The 27,713-nt window shown below is 41.7% G+C and overlaps 1 protein-coding gene across 6 annotated transcripts; it reads left to right on the top strand.

Moving 5' to 3' along the window:
- Nucleotides 1-26,518, top strand: LOC123972886 (protein Shroom2-like). Of its 6 annotated transcripts, none has more exons than XM_046052650.1 (11): nucleotides 1-202; nucleotides 913-1,172; nucleotides 3,767-3,915; nucleotides 15,437-15,559; nucleotides 15,768-18,096; nucleotides 18,348-18,403; nucleotides 21,190-21,795; nucleotides 22,787-23,290; nucleotides 24,151-24,325; nucleotides 24,504-24,776; nucleotides 24,868-26,518. In XM_046052650.1, the coding sequence occupies exons 2-11, from the start codon at nucleotides 954-956 to the stop codon at nucleotides 25,138-25,140; spliced, it is 4,707 nt and encodes a 1,568-aa protein (XP_045908606.1). In that variant the 5' UTR covers nucleotides 1-202; nucleotides 913-953; the 3' UTR covers nucleotides 25,141-26,518. The 6 variants fall into 6 exon arrangements, with proteins under 6 accessions (XP_045908606.1, XP_045908588.1, XP_045908598.1 ...); XM_046052632.1 differs by having other exon boundaries at nucleotides 1-240; XM_046052642.1 differs by having other exon boundaries at nucleotides 1-297.
- Nucleotides 26,519-27,713: the final 1,195 nt, after the last annotated feature.

Raw genomic sequence — 27,713 nt, 5'->3', positions numbered from 1 at the left:
GGACGGTGGAGAACAGATGGTCATGGCAGCGAGCTGACACAAGCTGCTCTGGAAGGGCTGGAGAGAGACTTTACAGGACGAGAAACGGTTCAAACTAACCAATTAGTGAGGCAGAGCGCGAGGCATCACCTGTGGGAGCTTCACCTGTTGGAGAAACGACGTCTTTTGCTGCTCTTCTTTCTTGCTGGTCCGTGTGTGAAAGGTTTGCTCACAGCTTTCTGCAGAGATCAGCGTTTTCAAGTAAGCTGAAGGTCCTGAGAATCAATACAAAGGTGTCAGATAATGCAGTTTCTTAAGGTAGTTGTGTTTTTACTTCTCATGTTGCTTACTTTGTGAAAGCTTCGTTTGTTTGTTTGTTTGTTTTGACGTTTCATTTGTATGTTTGGTAATGTAATTAAAAAAAACCCAAAGCCAAATACAATAAGTTGCCCAATTCTTCACGCAATTGCAAATTTTATTTTATCAATCAATAAATAAAAGCCAAATGAATAATCAAAATTAGAAAACTAAAACAAATAACATAATTCGTTATAATATTTTACACTTCTAAAATATTTTTAGTTCCTTCCAGCTTTAATCTAAATGGGGGGAAAAAGTTATGAATGATTAACACTGAAGTTCTATATTTATTATAGATTTATCTCCCAATAGTTTTCTCTATAAATAATAATTTGATTTAAAAAATTGTCAGAAAATAGTAAAATTTGACATATTTAAATTGCTTGTTTTGCCCAACCATCAGTCCAAAAATCTTAAGATATATATGGTAGTTTGATGTCTCATATATAATTATATGAATTAAATTAATTGATTATCAGAATAGTGGCTGACTAAGGGCAAAAAGTGTCTGTGAAATTTAAGAAGACATTTATGGCAGTCAAACTCCTGCTGTATCAAAATCTCATCTCTCAGAGTGAACTGAGGCTGATGGATCCCAGTCAGTCCGAAGCATCATGGACACCTTGGACTACAGAGACGACCTGAGAGTCTCAGCGGGAAGGATGAAGTGGTGGAGGGAGGTACACGTGTGGAGAGGCACGGGGCAGCAGAGGAAAGAGGAGGATGAGGAGGAGGGTGAAGAGCTGGTGGAGGTGCTGCTCCGAGGCAAAGCACCCTGGGGCTTCACACTGAGGGGAGGCGCCGAGCACCGAGAGCCTCTGGTCATCTCAAAGGTAACTAAATCGTTTTTCAACACAATCAGGCCAGAAATGTCAAGGTTGGGTTGTTTTGTTATTTAATGTGTTTGTCTATTAAATAATATTTTAAAATATGTTATATAATTTTGCAGTGATGCCATCAAATGTATTTTTTTTTTTTTTATCCAAACAAAACACAAAGATGTTCATTTTACTATATGCCAAAGAAAAGCAATCCAAAAAATTATCAAGTTATTAATATTCTTCTGATCAACTTCTTAATAAATTCATTGTTTCAGCTCTAGAAATCCCAAAGAAGCAGTTTTACATTGACATTGAGGCGGCAGAAAACTACAAAAATCAAACATGTAAACGACTGCTGCAGCACAGAGGCTAGTCTTTATTAATAAACAAACAGTATTTAATTTACCAATAATGCAAACATAAGACACTGTGCTGCAAGTTTCAGTTCGACTTGTGGTGCCGAATTTAAGGTTCAGCATTGATCTTTACTTGCATCACCCGGAAAGCAGTGCCAAAATATGTCGTCCCTCCAAGTCTCCTTTTAAACTGGACAGCACGGATGTGTGAGATGTTACACTTCAGGGTAAAATGTTGAACTCTAATCACGCGCTCCAGTCAGGTCAGTCAGCTGCAGCAGCAGCAGGATATAAGCATGGGCGTACACAACAGCTAGGGGCAACATAAAAATGTGCTGAAAAGTAACTTGAGCTAAAGAAAAAACAAGCTTAAAATAAGCATATTTTTATATTTTGAATAGTTTTCTGTTCCCTTTTATATAAATAAAGACATTACCACCATTAATTGGTGCAGAACATTTCTCCACAATACAGGAAATTAAGGGTTTAAGGCTCAAAATGTTCTTGGACTATTTCTTTGTGTGTATCGTCACACCTCTAATGTGAGTCCTTATGCTCCCCCCGCACTTTTCACACTAAGTGACGCCCTTGGAGGGGACACACATAAAACAGCCATTGTACTTGTATAGAATATGTGTGCACGGAGGAAAGCCTTACTACTATTATAAGAGTAGCATATCACTGAATAATGATCTTATGTCTGTTTTTTCTTTTCATTTTATTGGCCAACAACACAAAGTTGTGCAAAGTTGTTTAAATATGAGTTAGGTTCATAGATTCACTACGTGGTCATACTGTAACTATTAAATTATCTCACGTCCTCCACACAGTATTTTAGGTTTCATCTGGGACAGAGGACGTCTCTTACTTAGAAATTCAGCTGCAGCAAGCCCACTGATCTGCCACTTAATATCATGTTGAGCAAAACGCAACACAAGAATATTAGCCTAATATCAGTTCACACTTATCGCCGTGTTAGCTGTAGTCGGTGACTTACTATCCAACAAGCTGCTAAACAAGCTAGGTAACGTAATAAATATAGCTAACAAAGCGGACTTGTCATGACTAATTTATTAATGACTCAGCATCATCTGTTTTGAAGAGACCTGGCATCAATTCATTCGATGTTTAAAGTGAATAAAATATCCTTGCCAGCCTACTTAACATTACTGTAGTTCCTGTGATTGCCAATAAAAAAAAAACTAATTAGGAAACTCTTTTACATTCATCACGTTTATATTCGACTCAAAGCTTTATTTTAATCCAGGTGTAAATGTTTGCAAGATAAACCCTGATGTAGAAGATATACTTTATCTCGGGAGCGTGACCCATAACCCCGGCAGTGTGGGTGCTTTTCTGCACCTACTGAGCTCCCGAGGATATTATATTCAGGAGGTTATGCGACAACCAGCAGCTACCAGGAACCTGCTAATCTGCTTTTAGTGCTGGTGCGAACTGCAGCTTCCACGGAGCGGTGCACCAGCAGCCACCTCGGGTTACAGGCGGTGCAGCATTTAATTTTTAATCAGAGCACTCAGGTTGCCGGCGCCCACAGGTGCTCCTGGATGATGAGGATGAAACCGTATCCTGAGTGAAACATCCACGTTAGAAGATGGCTGACAAATAGAAATTGCTGTTGCACCTATCCCCTTCCTGGGAACATTTTTCTTGGCTGGTTTTAATTCCATCACCTGACACAACATGATACATCTCTGGCTGTTATTGGCCAAAAGAGACTTGAAATAAGACTGAAAGTCCATAGCAACTAGCAAACTAACTTAGTTTAAAAAACTTACTAGTGAGGCAACAAATGCAAATTTTGCAAAACATGTTGTTACCTGAATCAGAAACGTTATCTTGCATACGGTGGCCAATTTAGGACACGTCAGACCCAGCTGTGGATGTTGTCTTGATTTACCTGAATTTAGCTGAATGCTAACATTAGCCTTAGGCCTACAGTTGGCATGTGTGTTAGCATACAAACATGCTAAATGCTAGTGGTAACTTGGTTACCACAAGCATGTACACATTTAGCATCCTAAAGGTGCTTTTGCGACGTCTCTCTGTACATTTTATGAAGTCACATCTCAAATCTCAGTACTTCATTGTGCTTGAAATCCACTTCCCAAGATATGCTGTAATCCTGACCTGTCAATATGTAAACACAAATAAATAAAACAAAACCAAAGACCTAGCGGCAGGAGCCATTACATCACACAGCTGAAGGGGTGTGTGTGTGTGTGTGTTCAGGTGGAGGAGGGCAGCGTGGCGGCTGCAGTCTGCCTCCAGGCCGGTGATGAAATGGTGAGAGTGAACGCCGTTCCCCTCAGCGGCTCTCGTCAGGAGGCCATCTGCCTGGTGAAGAGCTCTCATAAGACCTTGACCCTGGTGGTCCGAAGGTACCGTAACAGCAGTTTGGGTACTGATACGAAGAACTAAAATGTGAAATGGTGTCTTAACAATAGCGGTGTACAAGAATTTAAATCTAAAATTGGAAGAATGATGATTTAAATCAGGAACTGTCTGACTAAAAAACAAGTAAACACGGTTATAAATCTGATTAGACATGATGTATAGTTTATTTTGCATCAGTAAAAGTGAAGGACTTTGCACACAAAGTCTTCACCTTCACACGTTAAAAGAGAAATGCGTTGTCAATCACTCCGAAACTTTCAAATCCATCGTTGAAGTTTTCGGAAAAAGGTTCGATTTTCTGCTTTTTTTCCCCCTCCAAACTGTATCATTTCAAAACTCACAGGTAATATTCAGGTAGATGATGGTGAAGATGAGGAGGAGGATGAAAGGAGCTTGCAGGAGCTGCAGACACATGAGGTGTCCACAAAATTATCTTCACTGCTTGGCGACTCCATTTTTGTCTTGTTTTTTGAATTTCCCCAACGAATAGAAATAATAATAAAATGCATGGGAATGTAATGATTTTTATCGGATGATGGATTAAAATAATGCACATGAAAAATACCAACTTGGTGTGCAAAGGCCTTTTCTGTTCTGGATGAACAAGCACTCGGTCATTAGGAGGTCAGAGGTCAAAGCCACAGTTTCCTGACACAACAACACGTGGGCCTCTCGCCGCTCGTTTGACCCGGGGGGGTAAAACAAAAGCGGGTATTGTGGAGGCGGCCCGAGCTCCAGCCGAGGCTGTTATTTCAGAGCGCAGATAATGACTCCTAAATGAGACAGAGAGGAGTCCCCTCTGTCAGCTGGTACGACACCGACCCACCAAACCTCAACACTTGTGGCCCTGGGAGACAGGAAGGGTCGACCTTTAGCCCAGTTCAACCCCTCAGGTCAGGACGTGCAGATCAAAATGTTCACGAACAGGGGGGGGGTTAGCCGTATGGAGGGAGTATTCTCTATAAACCTTAAACATGATTATTTTCTCCTGTTTTAATTTAATAGGCCATCAGTCTTAGTGGAAATCGTTAGTTATTTATTTAAAGAAATCCAATGTGAATATTTGCTGGTTTTCTCTTCTTTTTTTTTTATAATTGTAAACTAAATGTCTTTGGATTTTATTTGTCAGACAGAACAAAGACATTACCTTGGAGCTTGGCATTTTACACTAATTTCTGACATTTTATAGACTATTAATCACATAAATAACCTCAGCCACAATGAGAACTTCTAAATAGTTACAAAACCCAGAAAACAACTCCAGCATGTTGCAGTGAGCAACATTATGTCAACAAGCAGGTGTGTAGCATTTTTATTCAGTTACGATTAAATCGAGGTTTATGCGTTTGTGAATGTTTATGGCAAAGGATGTTAATATTTTGTGGATGTGCTGCTCCAGACTCTCCACAGAAGACCAGATACCTTTGGTACTGCCCACATTTTTACCATTTTTTTATACCTAGAGTGTGAAAGTGGGTTTCCTTTTTATTTTATCTTGGTACATGGTCATTTTTGAAACCATCGACAACTGGAAGTAAAACCAGGTGCGGCTCCACACCTGCTGCTTGTTGTCTTCATGACATTCAGCTTAAAATCAGATGCATCCCGTTGCTCTGTTTGGCTCCTGAGCAGGAGATTCTCTGCACTGTGTGCTTGATTGCTTGTCTGGCAATGAGATTATGGGAGTTTCTTTGTCATGCATCCATAAATAACTAATCTGTTATGGCTTCTAATTTTAGTTTGTCTTGGCAACCCACTGAACCGGTTTGAAAAAATAATACAGTGCATTTAAAGAAGCAGCCACAAACTATACTAAACTATTTACCTGATCAGGGTCCCACCAACTCTGAGAACATCTTCTGTTTAAAACATTTTGCACCCGTTTGGCAGTGTCCAGAGGAAGATAAAGATCCCCTGGTGGATTTAGCTCCACCCTGTGGAGGCTCAAGTTCATTTTGTACGTGTTCGTGTCCATCTAAGGACCAAATATTCTCTAAAATGTAATGAATTCCCTACTGAGTGGGTGCATTTTGGTTGTTACTCCCTGTAAACGACTTAATTCCTTGTTGGAGGGTTAATACGTGCATTAGGATTAGGCTAAAAGTGAATTCCTACATTTATGATGGAGTAAATGTGCATAAACGGTGTATTTCACTTATTAAGGCAGCATTAAAAGCTAAAGTACAAGGAACGTTTATCGTCATATTACAGTAGTACAAGTTGTTGTTTTTTGTGAGGTTTATAAAGTATTCAATCATTCGCATTATTTTACGCAGCAAGATCATTTAACATTTGCTGCTGATGGTGTTATCTGTTTTTATTACATCCGTGGGGAAAAGTGTCACTAAATTAACAGCAGTTCTACATAATATTTATACTCTGATTACAATTATGTGAAAGAGTATCTGCTGTTACTACCCTGCTCTGGAGCTAGCTAATATTAGTTTTCCAGCTAATTTGAGTGTAGACTTGGATGAGCTGCAGGCATGACTAAGTTGAAATAAGTGGAAAAGGAAGAGTTTTAAGAGGTTAAAGAATTACAGAATAATCAATAGTGTTTACACATGCAAACCAAACTAGAACGCAGACCAGTAAAAAGGAAGTGTATTGTTGAGTTATTTCAGGCCTCTGTAGTTGCGTCTTTAAACCCTTTCACTACATGTGTTACTGATGTCCTGTCCTGTCAGAATTACACGCTCACTGGCAAATGGCAACAGAGTCTTAACGCCTGAATCCAATTACTAGTTACAAAGCCACAGGCGTGGGCTCAGCTTTGAGTGGGTCGAGTCACCGGGAGGGAACGGTGGGCTGCGGGTGTGTTTCAACAACCTGCTTCTGCTGAGGAAACACTTGATCTGTGTGGGCGTAGAGAGCAAACGCCAGGCTCATATTGGGAGAGATTATTTAAAAACTTGCTCTGAGAGAGAGAGCGCTGACTCGCCCTCAGTGGCGCTTCGGTCCAGGCGTTCCTCCCCTGTTTGCAGGAGGAGTGGTACGGTCCACGTTGCCTAGGTGAGTTGACACTGCTTAGTGGGATAGACCTTATCAGCAGAGCCCATTGTTGCCAGGGGCTTTGGCTACTCCAGCGAGCACAGAGTGGACGCTCCTGTCTGCTTTTCTTTGCTCTCTCTGCACATGTTTGGATTTTAGAAGATAAAGAGAAGGTGTTTGCTCCCAGGTACTTCCTCTTTCCCTCCACCTCTTGTCTTTGTTTTCACTTCTTCTTATGTATTTTATTTCATCTCCTCTGATTCAATCATTCGGTTCCCTGACAAGTGGGATTAGACCAGGAAGCGGTGAATCCGTTTGAGATAACGGCAGGTTTCCTTCGTGTAGATGACACGTAAAGGTTGAGAGGCAGTGGCTCATTGTCCCAAAGGATCAGCTGTAAGGGACAAAGGGATATAATGTCCGGAGGATTTATCTGAAGGTGGAGAAAGGATGGGTGACAACGTTAGTGCAGGTAAACTGATAACACAAGTTAAACTAAATCTTTGTATCTGTCTAACAGATTCTTGTACTTCAGCAGAGACGCTTAAAGGGCAAATGTTATGTTAAACCTGTTGCCCCTCTCACACACAGGCAAAAAGCAACAGAGCGTTAACCGCAGATATTAAGCATTTTCATTGACTCACGTAAGCGTTTTTGGACCCTGTACTGAACAGTATATGTATCGGCGACAGTGTACAGGAGATATTCACGTAGTAGACGGCATGCAGAGAAGTATTTTACATGCATGGTAATAAAACAACATCTTAAGACACTTTTATTCTGCATCAAAACACACTTACAGTCATGTATGTGCCTTTTTTTTTTTTTAGAATCTAAAAGTTTGCTCTACTTTACTACAAAAACACGTCAGGGCCCGACATGTATGCAGACAAAGTATTTTGGGTGAGTTGCCATCAGGGTTTGGCTCATATTGACTGTTAAAGGCTAATATTGTGTGTGAATATTTGGTATCCTTTAAAGGAATTCATTAAGGATCAGGATCAGTTCATCTCTAATTGTCTTCTACATGATGCAAAAGAAAATGTCATTGTTTTCTCTGGAATTTTATTTTGATTGTTTTGAGGGTACTTACATTTTTTTTTAAGGTTGTGTTATCAGCTCTTCTCTCGACATTTTAATAATGAGCAGATTAATCGAAATGAAAATAATTGCCAGTTGCAGTTTTTACAGACGGGCAGTTAAATAAAAAGGTCATTGTTGGCCTGATATCTTTTTAGATATTGTGAGAGCCAGATGTTCCATCTTCAGGTTAGCATCATGTGAAAGTTTGAACTTTTCTCCCCATTACATTTTATTCTCCCCCTCCTTTTTATTTTTTTTTACTTTTTTTGTTGCCGGTGCAGGCGGCAGTGACACACGGATAAGCCCAGCTGTGGTGACGTTGGCACTTTCTTTTGTGTCGTCGTGTTTTAGAGCTCAGTTGCTGCTGCTGGCTGTTTGGGCTCCAACAAGCCCAGCAAGCTGGTGAATCAGCAAGATGCGTCACCAGCGAGCTGTCTGATAGGAGCTGGGAGTGAAAAGACGAGGTAGTGATGGAGTGATAGACGATTGTTAGGAAAGGAAAGGGTGGTGTAATTAGAGAGGTAGTGAGCCTGATAGTTAACCATTATTGTGGAAAAGTAAACATCACCTGCCAGTTCATCAGACCAATAAATCAGACATCTAACTATAATTTCCCCATCTGAATATCTCAGTTACTTACTTACTTTATGTTGCTTTTGTTCTATAAGCACGTCAGTTTGTTCACAAATACAAAGAATCTGGTGGAGAGTTCGGCATTAGCAAGATACCAACCGATTAGTTGATCGATTGACAGATAAATTATTGTAATATATGACCACAGGAACACCTGTCCCTAAAATACAACTGTCCTAAGTCAAACCAAACGGAAGATACTAAGAGCATAATAGGGTTAGTTGTCGTCAGCCATGATTCGAAAATAAAACCCTAGCTAGTTGTGTTATAACAAGGTACTTTATCACATTGATCTAAAAATCATACACAAATCTAAAATTGGCAACAATCAGACAGTAGAAAATACCCTAAAGCAACCAAAAATATAAGCTAGGTAGCCAAAATATGTGATTCTGATTGTCAGCGTGTGAAATATGGACAGTCTCAGTCTCACTTAGTGGATGAACTGAAATGTCATTAACATTTTGGTGGATTTAATGAGACTTAAAAAACACCTTGCCTCACAGGCCATGTACAGAATGAGTATACCCTCCCTTCAAACACACATGATTTGTATTTAAAACTGGAATTGGTTACAGCCTCTCCTCCCCAGTGGAGGAGTTTCTTCATGGTGGAGTCGTCTCTCGGTATCTGCCTCCCTCCTCCCCCTCAGTCTGACATTGGCTGGTATCTCTCAAAACAGACGTGGGCCCGGGCCAAACATTCCTGTCTGTGCTTTGTTTCCTGACAAGGACACAGAAGTAGATCTTCAACAGAAAAACGGGGTTGTGAAGTAAAGAGTCGTGATGGGATGTACGTCTAACAGAAGTATCAGCTATCAGACCGAAATCAGGTCAAAACCAGTATTAGTATCAGAGTTTCCCCAGTAATAAAATCTGACAGTCAGAGCCAGGTTTAAAATGTCAAAAATCAAACAGGAGAGCCACTTTTTTCCCTAGTGCTGAGACATTTGATAGATCATTGTAACGGCGTGTTTCCCAGTAAGCTATTTAGAGATCTAGGCTGAAATTGGGCTACGTCTAGCTGATAATCTACCACTTTAAATGAAAGTTAAACCCTTTAAAATCCTACATTTGTTTTGCTTTTTGGTTTACCAGGATGGTCCCTTAACCGGAACCAACATTTTGCTGGACATAGTCTTTTTAAAACAACAAACATCATAATAAAACGTAAGAAGACAGTAGAGTGACAAAGAGGACAAAATACAGTGGCAAGTTAACACTGGCATTGGCCCAGGTTGTTCAGTAAACTATTATTGATTAAAGATTCCCAAAGAAAGTTAATTGTTATCAAAAAGTAAAGCAAATGAGTCATCATTCATCGAACGAAAAGTTCTCCCTCTTATCGTTTCTGTCCGAAAAACCTTAAGTTCCTAAAACAAATGATTCATTCGGAATAACAAAAGATTATTTCAGCCTGTTCCCAATAGAAATAAACTTGTATGGCGCATTTTCTGTGAATGTGTATCTTTTAAACAAGAGAATGAGGCTGGTTGCTGCACTAGCATGAACAAATATTTACCTTTAACCACTGTTTATCTGCAGTAGGTACTATTTACTGTAGGACTTTGACAGACTGCGAGTACTATGTAATGTTTCAACTCCAAGTCGTCACATATGGACGCAAGGACAAGACCTGTTGGCGTCAGTTTGTAACATATGAGAAGCCCATTAGCATCATGGTTTAGCGCACTTTGGGGAACGCTAAAAGCCGGTGTAGGATATTAATAACAGAAAAGTCCAAGTAAGACTTTAGCCCGGGAGACCGGTGTTTGTTTCCCCTGTAAAACACAAAGTCAACATTGATTGTTTTTTCAAGGACGCTACGTAAGTTCCGTAAGTAACGTTACTTAACCTAAATAAGTTAAGTTTTCTAACCCAAACCATGATCTTTTCCTAATCATAACCAAGTACATTTGGTGCCTATGCATGTCCAAAAAAGAGAGTGAGTTGAATGTTTCATGGATTTGAACATGTATTTTACCGATAGATATAGACTCTTGCTTTTAGCCATGCCAGCAGCGTGGCTCTGGGGTTCACAATGTTGGTCGGTTAGTCGGTCGACCACTTTGGTCCAAATGGCAAAAACCATTGGATGGATTGCTGTGAGATGTATCTCGGGTATTCACAGGCACTGACTTTGGTGATTCTCTGACTTTTCCTCATCGTGCCATCATCAGGTCAAACATACACTTTATGTAGTCTCAGCTTTACTTTGGCGTTTAGTGTTAATTAGCACATGTTAGGCTGCTTACACGCTAAACTATGATGGTGAATACGGTAAACATTTTAGATGTAATGGTCTGCATGTTAGCATTATCATTGTGAGCATGTTAGCGTGCAGATGTTAGCATTTTGCTCAAAGGCGCTGTCCCTCACAGAGCCGCTAGCATGGCTGAGGACTGTAAACGTGTGGTCAGACTATTTCTGCAAATCTCTACAAGCCTTTTTTTGTTCTGTGTCTTTGAAGTAAAGACGTTGAATCGTAGAGCTCTGGTACAGATGATTCAAATGACGGCGACAACGAGTTTCTCCTTCGTTTCTGATTCCCTGTGATGTCAGGAGAATGTCGACGCCGATGGCCTTTCACAACACAGTATTACGCAAATCTTTTACTCAAGTTCAAACATTTTCAGCTCACTCTGACACACATTATTTGCGTCGCCCATTAGGGTTCTTTGTGTGCTTTGTTTTAAAATTTGGCTTTATAAAAATCTTTTCCTAATCCACTTTACTGTAACTGGCTTGTTTGAAAGATTTTGGCTCACGAACAGCCACTTTCTGGCAGCAAAAAATGTTTGTGTTGCAGTTTTGACCAGAATCCTTTTTCTCTCTCAACCTTGTGACAAACTGTGAGCCGTTGTAGTGTATACGTCCCGCTGATTCAACTTTCCCAGCAGCCCCAGCGGCTCTGCAGGCCCAGCCACTTACCCTCCAAACACTAGATTACAACAAGGACGCTGGGCAGGACAATAACTCCTCCCCCTCGTCTCAAATCCGCTCTATAATCCCAGAGGAAATCTCCTCCGCTGCACAAGGTGCAGTGTGCTTGTGTGTGTGGTCATACGAGGAGGAGGAAGAAGAAGAGATGGGTCAGCAGCTCTTCGATCATGGAGTTCCCAGATTCCTTGAAGTGTTTTTGAAGAAGTCGGCTGCGGAGAAGTAAAGTGGAAGTGTCTTATTCTTTTTTTTTTTTTTTAACCAGAACTGGTGTAGTATTCTAGGTAGTTGGTAAGTTGCCAAGTTTTGTTTACATGTTGCTTTGCTTCTTTTCATTAAGAGAAGCCCAAGCAAGTCGGTTTACCCTGCAAAAGTCTCCTTTATAATACCTAACTTCATACAGTCCAGATATTATTATTTCAACCTGTTTTTAATAGAGCTTGTTTATAGTTACAAGGTTAGTTTGTAATTAAGTTTAAGTACTTAATTATAGACAGAAATGACTTGATCAGATGTAGATTTTTGCAGTGTTTGGAGCATGCAACTTTTAATAACCCCTGCAAGGATTTGTCTTTCAGTCTATCAGTTCTTATGTATTGTTTTATCCGGAGCGACTTTCAGGTTACGGAGATATGAAAAAGGGAAAATCCTTAATATTGAAGATCTTGGGCCATCAGTATTTTTATAGATTAATTTTAAAACCAGTCGTTTCAGAACTACCTGAGATATTATTGATGCAGATTAAACAGATATTGCATCAGTCTTTGTGTTTAGTTTTAAGACACAACCAGGAGCTTTATTGACACAGCGGATGTACTAGTAGCCAACTAGGCCAGTTTCATGTTTAGTTCTTTTCTTGAATGAACTCTTAAACGTAGTTTGGTGTCTCTTCCCCTTTAGAATATCTGTGACAGACCAGCTGTATCCCCTGACAATACACCCTCAGCGCTTTAGAAAGAGTGAAATTTGCATTTTCATTGTGCAGGAGTTTGTTTGGAGGCAACACGACTCTCACTTTTTTTATGTCACATTGAGCAGAGGGAGGGAAGGTTTTTAAATTAAAGTAACAGTTTAGGATATTTTTAATAAACACCATTTGCCGCTCCATAAATTTATTGTAGTAGCTGTTTTCTACATTTTTACATGTTTGGTTTGTGTGGAATATATGAAAGATGAGCCCTTTTGCTGGAAAATCACAGATGTCTGCAGAAATGTTTGAGCTGTCGATGAGTTACTGAGCTAAAGTTACTGTAAAGGTAAACGGATGCTGGTTTTAAAACGTGCTGAAAATCAAACTCAGTCGAGTGAAGTTTGAAAAACAAACCTGACCTCCAGAATAGAAACTCAAATATTAATTAAATAAGAAAAGTTTGGTTCTTAATTAAGTACGTATTTTTAGTTCCCACTATAAACTTTGTAGCATTATCAGAAACACTCATAATCTCCTCTAATTTCCTAGAAAGGATCCTCATATAGAATTGTACATTTGGGATGGACTAAAGAGAAAATCATGATGGTGCTCATTTGGTTTTAATCGAGGATAGCGACTCAGCTCAGAATGCAAAAATGTAAGAATTGTATATAAGTTGCAGGGGCAATGTTTGCTGGACTGACAAATAGGGTCACTTATCAAACTGCATCAACAGATAACCCAAACTGAGGCAGTCTCACCCCGCCCATTGCTTGATTGATTTCTAAAGTGCAGGGTGGAAACTTAGACACTTAGATCATCAACATCTCAAGCAGTTTCCCTTCCTTTTCCCCTCTAATTTTATGCTCTCCTTTTACTTATTTTTACAACTCTACCGCTAACCACAACACTTTAGCAGGATTAGTACCAAATATATGTAATGGTCCCTCAGGGGCTTATACAGAGCCAGGTGTAGTATTGTTTAAAAATCAGAAAGTCAGTATCACACTTTCTTTAATGCACTGCAGCGACTGGGAAACTCTGACTCCTGGGAGATGGCCAACATAGATGTCCCACTTGAAGCGAGGCGATGACCTCCCTGCATTCCTTTTGCTGAAAGAATGCAGCGTCTCCAGGCCGGCAGGGTTGAAGTTTTCAATCAAGGCGACTGAAGTCTCATTTGGCTGAGATATTTCACTTCGGTCTGACATTTGAACTTGGGAACTTGGAAAACAACAGCTACATTAGCCGGCCCTCTGCCTGTCGGTTTGTTGCCAGATGTGTGGATTGTGTGTGTAGACTGTGTTTCATAGATGAGTCTGGCAACTTGGGTGACGATTTTTCATCATAATAAAGTTTGATGGCCATGCAAATTACGGTTAGTTTTCTGAGAGGAACAACTAAATGGGGGAATACCAGGAGACGGCCTTGAAATGCGGGAAAAACCTGTGGTGGTTGGAGGGGAAACCTGTGGATCTGACTCAAATCAGTCTAACTTCTGTAAAAGCTGAACAGATAAGCTCTGTCTGGGCCATATGGCTGTGACAGATCTGTCTCCAGCTCCTGTTGGGGAAGCCTTTCACAATAAGCGAGGGGTCACCCAACAGCCAATATGAAGTTACCTTGAGCAAGGCACTGAACACCCGGTTGCTTTGACTTCAGACATTGTTCTGGGTTAAAGTCCGCTCCATGATTTGGTCCAAAATGCAGTCACATTTAAATACTTATTATCTTAGTGAGGCAGCTAGTTGAGTTTGAAATGTAACTTTTTGGAAAGCTGAGAGAGCGATGTGATGCCAGCAGGGTTGCACTGTATGAGAATTAGAAGTCTACATAATGATAAATATATAAGTTCACAGGTAGTCTTGTGGTAGTTTGGTTTGTATTTTAGGTTTAAAATTAGGCAGTTTTGTTTGGTGCATCTGCCTAGTGTAATAGCAGAGTGGGCTAACGATCTTTAGGTATGCCTCAGACTCTCTGCTTCAGAAAGAATAATTGATAATGTTATCATATCCTGTATTTTTTTTTTTTTTTCTCCTCCCTTCACTCGCCACCCATCAGGGCTAAAATGGTTGATGTTGTAACTTCGCGCACAATGCCGTCAGAAACAGAGGTTCATGTGGCGAGGAGCTTTCTCACCAAGATTTTACGAAGCTCTATGAGGTACCATCAGCCAGCCACGTCCCGTTGTATTTGTTGGTAGATTTTCGTGAACCTAAATGATCTTTGGTCATCCAGTCTGTATGTTGTGCTTTGTGTTCCTTTGCAGTATTTTGTACTGTGTGTTACCCTAAGTGTGATGCTAGTTGCCAAAACAAAATATTCTTTAGTTGTGTTCAGTACTGTGATGTTCAGCCTCTTCATGTGCTATTAGTTGGTTTTGTCACATTTACATTTCATGAAGTTCACGCATTATATTCTTTCTCTGGTTTAACATTTTATTTGAAATTAAGTGTATGATCTATTGATCACGTGTAATTCTTTCCTTTGTCAACATGCTCTCCAGGAAAAACCGCTTCAGGCAAGGGTATGTGCAAGTTTGGTGTGAGCAAAGTGGGTAGTACAGTAATTTACAGTAATCAGTTTGTATTTCTAGGATTCTTACCGCGGTATGGATGCTATTATAAGAAGATAAATATTTCATTCATATTTGATATATTAAGTCAAGCAACAACCACTCTTTTCTCAAATACCCAATAGTTAAGCGTATTGAAAGGTCTCCTTATTGACTTGCCATCATTAAATATTGGTTTTGTGATGTTGCTTTGGTTGTTTTGGAGATGTGAACATACCCTTGTATCTTATCTCTAATCTCCAAACAACCCAATGTTAAACAATGGCATTTGCAAAATCCTGCCGTCTGTCTTGATAAGCACGATGTTTGCAAAACAAGGTGAAATGTCAAATACTCTTTTTGTGATTGTGTTTTGTTGCCTTGCTGCCCTGCAGGAAGAATGATCCAGGATCGCGGCCCCATTCGTGGCACTCATCCAAGCTGACAGAAGAGGAGTCAGAGCCCGCTAGGAGAGAGGCCACACCAGCGCCAGTCTGGCAGCCAAAACATGAAGCAAGGTGAGACTTTTAGGATCTCTTTTAGCTTCTCTGTGCATTAAGCAGGGCAGAAAATATATTTAATTAATTTGCTAACCACAATCCTGATCAGATGTGCTAGTGGTGGTGTGTGAGGGATATTCTTATTTAATTAAAAGTAATTTTAAGTCACTTCTGAAACATGAAGTAACAAAGGTAACAACATTTTTTATTTTTTTCCTGACTCCAGGCCCAAGGAGTCGTCCACTCAAGGGGACCAGGACACCCAGCATCCGCTAACGAGCCAGTTCAGCTCAGCCACCAACATGGAGAGACTGGAACGTCCCTCTCATCAGTACCCACCTGGTCGTCTTTCCCCAACTAAGTACATCAGCAACACTGAGCCGCCCTGTGGACCGGGAGGCAAAAGAGACTCCGGCTTCAGTTGTTTCTCTAGTGGCTCCAGCCCTTCTCTTCATGACGTAAGCACATCTGGTAGGAAGGGTACCGGCTCTGAAAACATTTTCTTCAAGGGCCTTCATAGTGAAGGGCCTCAGCAGGCCGAGCGGCCAAGGTACCTGCAGCCCACACTGGGGAATGGAGGTTGGGAGGGGTCACGGGCTGAGGAGCCTGCCTCGCGGGTCTCCATTGCAGGGAGACCCACCTCCGGCCCTGTGTGGCAGGTACCAGAGAAGAAGTCCCAGTCCCCTCCTCCCCCACTTCCTCCCCTGCGCAGTGACAGTTTTGCCGCCACAAAGGTGTTCCCTTACTCTGAAGGGCCTAGTGGTCCAGCAAAGGCCAAAGGCAGGTCAATTGAAAAACTGACAGAAAATAATGATCAGAATGGCCTCAGAGCTCACCAGGAGAAAACCTCAGAGGCCAGACGTAGCTTCAACCCCCTACCCACCAAAGACTTCCTCCATCCTAACACGGCAGCTGACCACAACCACAACCAGCTGCACCCCAACAAACTCTTCTCCTTATCCAGCAGTGACATCAGACAGTCTCATTACACCCAACCGCCTGCCCACCTGAGACAATACAGTGACGAAAGTCCCCTCTACCTGAAGACCAGGTCAGCTCCTCCCACCAAGATTCAGAGTGTAGGAAGCTACTATCGCAGCCTCCAGGATCTACCCACAAGAGCCTTCAGCCGCAAACAGGTCCGACACTCCACAGCGTCCATGGCAAGTTCTGCTGCAAACCCAAATCTGGAGAATGGGGAGCACAACAGATACTACAGCCTAGCAAGCAAGCAAGCTGCTGAGCTATACGCCAGGCAGGGCAAAGCAGAGGGCTGGAGGGGGCAAACAGAGAAACCCCAGTGGATAAACGGTAAAGAGCCAGGCTTCCCAAGTTCCCTGAAGACGAACTTTAAGGCAAAGTACTCTCTACCTCAGTCCCAGATACCTTACAGTGAAAATAAGGAGCGCAATGCCCATTCTCATCCAGGAAATGGTCTACATTATGACCGACAATCCTCTGAACTTTCTGTTCGAAGCCGCAGCCCAGAGGATTCTGCAAAGAGAGGGGAAGGACACTCTAAAGACGTGAAAAGGCCCTTTCCAACTCATCTGAGTAACGATCATAAGGTCAACGTTTCAAGGCAGCAAGACCCATGGGTGCCTCAAGAAGATCACAGAATATCCCCCCTCAAAACCCCACTCCTCCACTCCCTGGCCCAGGAGAGTAGGACTCTGGCTGAGAGGCAACCGGCATCTATGACCGCGGGTGTCGTGTCCAGCCAGGATGCCGGAGACCCCGTGGCCGTCAGCAGTGGAAAATCAAATCGGCGGAGCGACCGTTACGCCACCACCCTCCGCAATGAGATCCTGCAGAAGCGAGCCCAGCTGCAGAAGAGCCGCAGTGCTGCAACCCTGACATGCGAAGCGGAGGATGAGGAGGCAGAGGAGTGGAGATCCACAAAGACTTCCACGTCTTGCGGTGTGTCCTTCTCCAACACCTATAAGGATCACCTGAAAGAGGCACAGGCCAGGGTCCTCCAGGCTACCTCCTTCCAAAGACGGGACCTTGAGCCCCTTGGGCCAGAGGCGGCGGTAGTTAAAATCTCCAATGGACGCGTCAGAGGTCGTAAGCGCTTCCCCCTGGCCAAGAGGACGCACTCCTTCTCAGAGCCTGACAAGATAGACAAAGTAGGAGTGGAGGGAGAACCTCAAGCAGGCTCTTTCGGAGAGCGGAGGAGGTTCTTTGAGGCCAAACCGGCATTTTCCAGGCCTACACTGAAGTCCAGTCAGGGTACAAACACGAATGCAGATCTTGGTGAGACGGGCAAACCCAAAGAGAGATCTCCCCCTGGAGAATCTGAGGAGGCTAACCCATCTGCCGAAACCACCAACCGCCTCAGCCCTGGACACAAACAGGTCTTACTGGAGCAGCAGAGGCTCGGGACCTTTGCTGAGTATCAGGCCACGTGGAACAAACAGAAGAAGTCAGTAGAGGGAAAGACACAAGGGAGGTTTCACTCAGCGGAGAACATCTTAGATGCAGATGCCGAGGAGAAGGCTGCATGCATCCATGAGAGATCCCGATCTTCTCCCTCTGCAGACTTCTATACACAGGTGAGAAGTCAAGAATATGTGGACAACTGATTTAGAGAGTGTGTTTTCTGTGGCGGATGACCTAACAAGTCTGTTCGAGACAGTTCCTAAGCACTTAGAAATGATTGATGGAATAAAATGAAAAGTTACTGTATTTTATAAGTTATTGAATAAATCTGGAATATTTTTTTTTCAATCCGAATAAACTTGACAAGAACTCATAAATGGATTTTACGAGTTAAGCAAAGAGGCTCTTTACCTTTCTTTTGCAGAATATTCCTTCATCATGGGGAGACCCTCACAGCCAGCAGAGCAGTTACCCCATCAGGTGAGAGAACTGTACAAATAAAAGACAACACCCCTACTGTCAAAATATTTCCAATGCTGCTGCTATTACTGACTTCTGTTGCTGCTATTATTAAGTACAGATTCAGATATGGTTTATCCTCCAGCCACTCCAAGTTCACTCTGCTTTACAGAAATCGATCTGCTCTTCTGTCCTCGTCCAGTGTTAGTTACTGTGATGTGCTGTATAGTGTCTTGTCTTGTTAGTTGTTTGTTGTGATGTTGTTTTCAGCACTGTGGACCGTGAGAAACGGCGTTTTGTTCATTTTGTATACTTGGTATGTGGATGAATGGCAGTGAACAAACCGAAAACAAAATAATTGTGAAATCCATTCAGTCAAAGAATTACAACAAACTAAAAAGCTCGGGAACATCCGCTAAAAAGAAATGCTCGTGAAGTTTCATGTAAACGTGGAATGTATTTGAGGGGTGAGATTTCAGGGCAGAGAAAAAATGTATTTCAGGTTTCTTGAGCTGACAAGAAAATATCATTTTCGGTCAAACTAGATCTCTTCCCAACCTTATCTCGTGTTGTTGGAGCTCATGTTGATGCAAACAGTATCTCCGGGACTCCTGTTGCAAACTACACCCAGATTGACAAAAGTGTGCGTGCAATTACAGGTGATTTACGGCGGGCGGAGAGAGTATCATTTTATCCTTAAGCTGGTGTTGAAAATTAACACTCAACAGTTACATAATTGATCACTTCCTTCGCTAAATGGTGAAATTAATCCACAGCATTTTCTCCTTTTGTTGAAATACTGTCTGCCAAGGTGGGACATAAACACCTTTTTAATAAATACACCATTCAACCACAAAGTGTCAGTAAACCTTACCCCAACGTATCTTAACTAAAAGTGTAGCTGGAATTCCTTCTTTCTAGTGTTACTGCCTTAATGTTACATTCTTTAGTGGGTGGTGTTTGAACAAGATAAGTTTTGCTTTGCGTTCACCATTAACCAAACCCCCTAATTTATACATTTAAAGGCCCTTAAATCTACTCTTTTTGTGTGCAGTTCACCTTAACCTGAGGATTTAAAGTAGGGTTGAGCCAGTACTCAGTTGAAACAAGTATCTGGTAGAGATAATCGTACTTTTTAAAAGTACGAGTTAATCAGAATAAAATGTGTCAGTATCTGTTAACTAATAATAAACTATGAACAAATAATTGTTCTCTACCTATTGTAATCAAAAACGTTGCTCTCATTAAAAGTACGACTACACATACAGATCATTTTATAAGTTGAACAGGTACAGATAGTGCTGTACTCGCTCATCCCTAATGAAAAGATACAAATTGGTAAATTCTACCCTAAGAACATCAAAATTAAGTGTTGCTTATGCTTCTCAGTCTGCCAATACATTCCTGATCTCATGTTTAACCCAGTCAGTCCTTAATCTTTCAAATGAGGGACATTTTAAGCATTGCATTTCAATATTTAAGGGAGCCTGAAGCAAATTTTTGCACCCGTATCTGCTAAATGTATTGAAAGTGTCGTCACTTTTTTTTGCATTGATTTGTCAAAATAATCAACACGTATCTAAAATTATACAAGAACCGAAAAATAAGCATTTAAAAAGTCAGATTGTGCACTTGTGGAAAGCTTCTTTTTTTTTTTTAAACATTTATTTTTGCTCTTTTTTAAAGCCAATAAGCTGCTGCAGCTGGATAGTTAGTATATACAGTTTATTTTAAACCATTAGCTTTTAATGTAATCCTATCATTCCATGTATGGCAGACACTTTTATCCTGGAAACAATTCTGCAACTAATAATATTTACAGTAAGTGTTGTAGTAAAACCATTTATTTACACTAAATGTTTCTTTAAGTCAGATCCTGCCCCTATCTCTGTCTCAGCTTACATGTAATCCAACCTCTGGGTTTTGGTTTCCATTTGTGGCTCAGTTTTCCACACCATGAAACACACACTCACTGTGAACAGGCAACACGCCCTTAAAGCTCCTAAAGTCAGCAGGCAGAGGATCCACTAATGAGGTTCAAATAAACCAATTAGAGATGCTAGTGGAGTAAACAAACATAGTGGTGCTTTAGCCAGGTAAACAACTACTTGTGAACTTTGCACACATCACTCTTAAACATAATTTTTATTTTCAAAAATTAGCATTTATATCAAAAACATACCCATAATGAAAAGCTTTTTTTTGATGAACCAGTTACAGGCTTGTTTTTCTACACAGCCACTTCTGACTCTTGTTGTCTTGAAGGAGTTTGAGCTGATGCACAACTTCTTCCAAGTACTACTGAAACACACAAGTACATTTGAAATGTATCGGTGTGTAAACAAACCTTTTCTAAACTTTCCTCCTCAGAACATTATAATACAATTTCAAACATATTTTCAGAGATGTCAGTGTACTAAATATGTTTAAAAGTTCTTCTAAGATTATATTAGATATTTAATACTACAGTACTACAGAAAACTGTTATACGCAAGGGGTGGGAACATTTCATAAAATAATTTTAAACAGAAATAGTGTTTTAACAGATTGGACATTGATGTTTAACTATTAGATGTAAGTTTTCCTTATTAACAAACATGAATATCACCATTTAGTGTGACGTTTAATGTGCACAAGCGTTTTCTAAAATTGATGACTCATGATTAAAGTCATTTTGTGGGGTAGGGCCCCCACATTTGCTTTTGAAATGGGCCCCCAGATGCTTCAGGCCGCCACTGCTTATAAAGAAGGTAAAATTAGACTTTTCCCTCAGGTGCTGAAACATTTGTCATTATTTTGAACTCTAGAGGAAAAACGGAGAGCAGGCAGCGATACCAGCCCGACCACAGCCCACAGTCGGCCCCGTCAGCCTCCAGAAATGAGGGCCCAGTCCCAGGCCTCACTGACCACAGGACCAAACCAGAGACTGCCAATCCCTCCCACACCGCACACTCCTCAGGCCCTTGCAGCATTAGCCCCAACCCTGGCTCCCAGCACCCATCTCAGCTTCCACAAACTAAGGGCCTCCTGCCGCCGCCCAGGCCCCATTTAGGCCCAGAAACCACATCCTCCTCCCAGGAATTCCTCGCTGGCGCCCAGGCAGATCCGGCAGCGCTCCAGCCTCTGTCCAGCTCCAGCTCTGACACCCAGCACCATGCTACTGCCCAGAACTCCTCCGCCGGCCCCGCCCCGGCCAGCTCTCCACACCTCAGCAGGACCAGAGCAGACATGTGCACAGAAGGTGTAGAAAACGAGGAAGAGAAGGAGCAGCCACAGCCACCTTCCTCGTCCTCCTGTACGGCCGCTCGGTCTCTTCCCGCAGATCAAGCGCGACCTCCCTCGCCACAGTTTGCACCGCTGAGACTCACCGACAGACCGCCGGCCGTGTTCGTGCAGGATGACTCAACGCTCAGGTAAAGAGCTTAGCCAAAGGGCTTCAGGCCTCATTACTTTGTAAGCTTTTTCCTTCTGTTCTAGTAGAGGAGGCTTTGACGAACAACTTTAGGTAAACAAGTGCTAGAAAGCTTGGACGGAAAGTCGGGCAGTGAAGAACAATACAATGTCAGAGTGTAGAGAGAAAAGAAGATTAATGATTATGTTTATATGTCAGACTTAAAATAACACTTGTGGTGGAACCGCAAATAGCACAAACGGTGTCAAAGGAATTGATTTTAAGAAAAGCCCATTGTCACAAAGGAAAATGCTGATACCTCTCTGAGTTGCTGAAGAAGCCTGTAATGTAAAACGTGCTCACAGAGAGGAGGATCAGTTTGATTGTGCTTGTAGCTGATTTCCTCTACGGCCAGAAACAAATCGAACTGGAGGCTGTAATTTTGTTAAAGCCACATTGCTGCTGTGACCTTTTTGGTTTCCGCTGCAGTTCTACTGTACGATCCGTCCTTTAATTAGAAACTGTCGACTGTGTAGCTATGATGTTTACTACAAAATGTGTGTTCACACCATCTGTGCTTCATTGTTAGGGCAGATGTTTTCTTTTAAATGACAAGTTGGAAGACGTCTTTCCAATATCAAAACCCGACTTTCCCTGAGATTAAACATGAACAGTGCAAGATTGTGTCACATTTACATTATTCTTTAGTCTCTGAGGGTGTAACGAGTAAGAAATGATCTCCCCCTTCAAAATAAAATACCTGTGAGCAAGGCATAGAATTGCAAAATGTTTGGGAGCCAGAAGTGTAAAAAAAACTGTGAAAATGTGATGCTAAAAAATCATTTTGAGAATAATAGTGAAAGGATGTTTCATTTGTACCATACACTCATCAGATCAAGATTATTAAGTTTATTTGTATTAAACATCAGGATGTTATCACATCACCTGTCTCACTTCCATGTTTAGTTTTGAAATTGTAGACTATTTTTAGATAATCACGATTTCCTGTCCAGGTCAGAAAATGATTGGAAGCTCCCAGCTGAGATGGATGTGAACAGTCCGGGGAGGAAAGTCCCTGTGAGGATCGTCCACGCCGAGAGCAGCTCGGAGCGAGAGGGCCGGGCCTACCTGCTTCAGAGCAGCGAGACCGGTAGCGTCGAACCGCCACCCCTCATCCCCTCCCTGAGCGCCACAGAGCGCCCGGCCTCGTCTCTGTTCAGCGCCTACACCCCCAAGACTGATCAGGACCAGGCTAAGGCAGCGTCAGTCCAGGAGTCAGTCCCTGAGTCGAGTTCAGCGGGGTCTCGGCACTCAGAGGAAGACGCCAAGAGAGAGGAGCTGGCCAGGGACATCATGGGTAAAGACAAGTCCCTGGTGGACATCTTGGACCAGAGCGGCAGGATGACCACCATGGACCTGATGGAAGGACTCTTCCCAGCAGAGGAGCAGATCCTCCAGCGCAGGAGGGCCTCCGCTGGCTCCAGGCTGCTCACCTCATCCCCAAGGAGCACAGACAGGTGGGAAATGTTACTAGCACAGCTGGGTGTCCAGCGCTGGATGGAGACCTAAAGTTGGCAGCTTCAGAAACACAGCAGCAAAAACTAATGTTAAAAATTCTGTCCATCCTGTTTTGCCTTTCCATTCTCTCAGGAATTTTATTGCTAACTTTATTCAAAATCTAAATTGTAAGAAAATATAAATGCAGATATGAATATCTACAGCGCACAGTAAATGTAAAAGGAAAAACTATGACAAGTGTGTACAAAGAAAAACCAGGGAAATGGATGAATTAAATTAACTAATTAAACTAATTTCACTGTTATAGACATGTACTTTTTTTTAAATTAACAGCTCTGTAATGAGTGAGCTGAAGTTTGATGTTTGTTTTTCCTGTGCAGCCTGTTCAGCCTTCGCTCAGCCTGCCCTCTGGTGGACAAATGTCTCATTGCAGTTATCACCTCCAAAACAATATTTTGCTTGTTTTTATAAAGTGAAGACAATTTTCAGCTGCCGGTTGCAGAAACAGATGGATTTTTAGATCTGTGTGTATTCCAGCTATTGCTTGTTGTAAGCTTTATTATGTCATTCCCAAATGTCTCGCTTATCTTAATGGTAATCATAACAATTTGGCATTACAAATATAGGGGAAATGCATTTAGAATAATCACACGCATAAATATGTTTGTCTTGGTGTCATAAGTAAGACACTATGATTTTTATTCAGGGTCTCTATGCAAGAACATAAATAAAAGCAACAACATGTTTCAGTTAAACATTTGAAAGACTGCGTGCACAAATGTGCAGCATCATTTCCTAAAAATATGACTTTAATTCCCAGCGTGTGTGTGTGTGTGTGTGTGTGTGTGTGTGTTATCAGGAGGGAGGAGGAGGACCTGTCTGGATCAGCTGCAGCCTCCCTGGTCCCCAGCTCCTCTTATTACAACACGTCGGCTCCCAAAGCTGAGCTCCTCATCAAGATGAAGGACATGCAGGAGCAGATGGAGGAGCAGGACTCTGAAGATGAACTGGACGTCGACCTCGCCAGTAAAAAGGTAAAACTCTCCCACTGACAGACAGACAGCATGGAATATGTTAATCAGCCTCAATTTGTCAGTCGTAACAGAAATTAGAAAGAATATTTAACAGTCTGTAAGTGGAAACTTGATTTGCTTTAAGGTGGAATAAGAAAACTTTGTGTTTTGCTGAATCTGTTTTCTTCATGCTCTGCAGCAAGAGCTGATCTCCAGCCTGGCAGAGAAGCTAGGGGTGCTGCGGGAAGCTCGGCACAGCCTGCAGGAAGACGTGGAGGACAATGAGGCTCTGGGCCGTGAGGTGGAGGCCACCGTGCAGCGCCTCTGTCAGCCCAATCAGCTCGACAAGTTCCGCATGTTCGTGGGTGACCTGGACAAGGTGGTGAGCCTGCTGCTGTCGCTGTCGGGGCGGCTCGCCCGGGTGGAGAACGCTCTCAACAGCCTGGAGGACGAAGCCCCGCCAGAGGAGAAGGTACACGTGAGGGCAGGGGGAGGATCTTTAATCTGTTCAGATAAATCATAAAGTACATCCTGAATAATTTCTAATATCCATCCGTCATCAGAGAACCCTGACAGAGAAGCGCAAGCTGCTGATGCGACAGCACGAGGACGCCAAGGAGCTGAAGGAGAACCTGGACCGCCGGGAGCGTCTGGTTTCTGGCATCATGGAGGCCCACCTGGAAGCGGAGAGCCTGGACGACTACCGCCACTTTGTGAAGATGAAGTCGGCCCTCATCATCGAGCAGCGTAAACTAGAGGACAAGATCAAGCTGGGCGAGGAGCAGCTGAAGTGCCTGGTGGACAGTCTGCCGCTGGAGCAGAGGCCGCTGCTCTGATATAGTTGTCGGAGCTAAGGAGCTTCAGGAATTGAATTAGGAACTGAGATGAGTCAATTATACAGATAAGTGATTAAAAAAACAAAGACTGCTTCTTTGAGGCCAGATTTTTGCACAGTGAGTTTTCTCTTTTTTAAGTATCCCAAAGCCAGAGTATTTTTGATTTGCTGATGTTTCAGACACAACCCCATGGCGCTTTTTCAATGTTATAATACATAAGCATCTATGTGTGGAGGAATCAAACACAACCAGCATTTTATTTCTGTAAAAACTGGTCACAGTTGGAGGCCTTTTTAACACCAGGTTGAGCGGTAATTCTCCAGAAAGTGTTTGATACTGAAACACAGATTTTTAGATAGCGTAAGGCTTAAATCATATTTAATTGAGCTCTGTATGTATTTGCATTTCAGCGCAGCCTCAGAGATGAAGATGGGGACGTGATGTAAGGTGAACTGACAGTGTTTCCAGTCTCCCTTTTATTATTTGTGTTTCTGAATAGTAGTATTTAAGGCGCATCATGAGCTCCTCCTGCTGAACGTGGCTCAGTTTGTAATTAATTATCATCACGTGTGTTTTAAGTTTTAAAGTAATATTTTCTAGTAATTTATTGTAGCTCTTTTGGAAGCCTCTGTGGAGAAAGAGAGGAAATGTTTCCCCGGTAATTTATTTTCACTCATGACCTACTTTTTGTTTTCTAATGAAATGAAGTTTGATTCCAAAATGTTATAAATCTATTGTTAGGTTACAGGTTTTTTTAAAAGTGTTTTCATCTCGTCAGCTATGATATTAAGTAATCTTTCCTGCTTTTACTACAGACCACCTCTTCTTTTTGTGCAGTGTATCATTCCCTAAAGGTAAATATCACATTGACAAAATATCTCATTATGGAGTGAAACTCTTTGTGCTAGAATAAGAGGTGAATCTGATGACTTTATTCTCATAGAGACGATGCTGACTTGTTCCAGCAGTACAGACGTTGCTACTACTTGTTTTTCTACACGATAATACACTGCTAATATTCCCTGGATTGTTTTTCATTCACACTTGGTGCTTTTAGCTGAAGCTCCCATCTTAAAAACTAGGAGACTGTCTCAGTACCAGCAGATTCCTGACAGATGTACCTTTTCTACTTCCTGCCTCAGGCAGAGCTGGTGTTTCTGAGGTTAATCTAATAGTTTTAGCACTTTACTCTCTGGTTTGGTCCATACAGGGGCCTCTCTAAATATATATATATATATATAGATATATTTATTTGAAGACGTGCCTACTGTAGCCTCCCACCACTGTGAACTTCACGGACTGACACGTGGCTGCGTCCACTTCATTTATGCAGTGCACTCTTTCACCAACTTTCAAAGCAATAAAATTATAAAGTTTAGAGATGCAGTCTTGTTTTTTTATTATACCTAATAAATTTATGTCTTGTTACTGCAACAGATCTCTTTATCGAGACTTTATCAAGTCATAAATTTACTTTACCTGTCAATAACCCACTGAAAAACTTATTTCAAGAAAATCAAACTTTTAAGGACCCATTTACAGATATTTAAATTACAGCCCACCTTTGTTTAGTTTGTACATTTCTAAAAGTTTCTACACCAGCTCAGAAATAATACAAAGTTAACGTAAGGAAGCTTTGGACTGGTTGGAAAGAGTATTTTGTACTCTTATAGCAGTTTTGCCGTGCTTCCAATTTATTGTGCTAAGCTAGGCTAATAAAGCACATGAGAATATTTTTGAAAATATTTGCTTTAGTGAATTAAAGAAGAGCAGATGGTGCACATTTTAACTTAACTTGAGCAAGTTAAAACATAGTGTCATCATTAGCTCAATCTGTGGGGACTTTGCTTGGAAACCGTTAACTGCTCCTAATTACGTGAAATCTAACACATTTCCCCTCTAGGATAAAAAAAAATTTCATCATCAATCATAATCCAAAGAGTATTACTAAACAACATCTCAGTTTGAACTGTTTGGGATGTAAAATGTTTCAGTACTTTTGGTCAATCAGAGACTTAACCAGGCTGTTTAAAGTTAAAATGCTGATTTTCTATTGATGTCTTAAATGGACAGAAGTGATTCTGCAGCAGGATTGTTGATATTTGAACTACCCAAACAAATTCACCCCTCCCCTCAGTGCTCCATCCTGAGGCTCCATATCTTGGAAGTTTCTCCAGCGTTAAAACAGCTCACCAAGATTAACACCGTCTTCACCCTTGTCTGATTTTTAACTGTCTTCTCTGTTTAAACTCTTCAGACCTTTTCCTCTTTGGCTCTTTCTCAGCCATCTGTCCTTCTTCTCAGTGCCTTGAGTCCAGCACGTTCAAATGTGCTGGTGTATAGAACTCTCTCTGTCACTGCTCCTGAGCACAAGCACTAACGGCACCTGTTGCAACAGCGTCCACACCATTTTCTTTGTTTTCCATTTTCAGAGAGAGAGAGAGAGAGACTAGACAGAGAGCTTGTAAACAGTGAGGAAATATTTGCGGAATATAACAAAGGGTTTTGGATTACAATCACCTACTGTCCCTTTTAATATGCCCACAATATACAGACTGAATGTGTCTCCAATG

The sequence above is a fragment of the Micropterus dolomieu genome, linkage group LG01, assembly GCF_021292245.1.
Source record: "Micropterus dolomieu isolate WLL.071019.BEF.003 ecotype Adirondacks linkage group LG01, ASM2129224v1, whole genome shotgun sequence".
Taxonomy (NCBI): domain Eukaryota; kingdom Metazoa; phylum Chordata; class Actinopteri; order Centrarchiformes; family Centrarchidae; genus Micropterus; species Micropterus dolomieu.
Note: the sequence above shows the minus strand (reverse complement) of the source record. Positions and strands in the feature narration are given on the sequence as shown.

What these genes read in the sequence shown, in the direction of transcription:
- LOC123972886 (XM_046052650.1), top strand. Translation starts at nt 954, where the DNA reads ATGGACACCTTGGACTACAGAGACGACCTGAGAGTCTCAGCGGGAAGG. An exon ending in TTGACCCTGGTGGTCCGAAG is followed by an intron (nt 3,916 to 15,436) that starts GTACCGTAACAG and finishes GCTGCCCTGCAG; the next exon opens with GAAGAATGATCCAGGATCGC. An exon ending in AAGCCCCGCCAGAGGAGAAG is followed by an intron (nt 24,777 to 24,867) that starts GTACACGTGAGG and finishes ATCCGTCATCAG; the next exon opens with AGAACCCTGACAGAGAAGCG.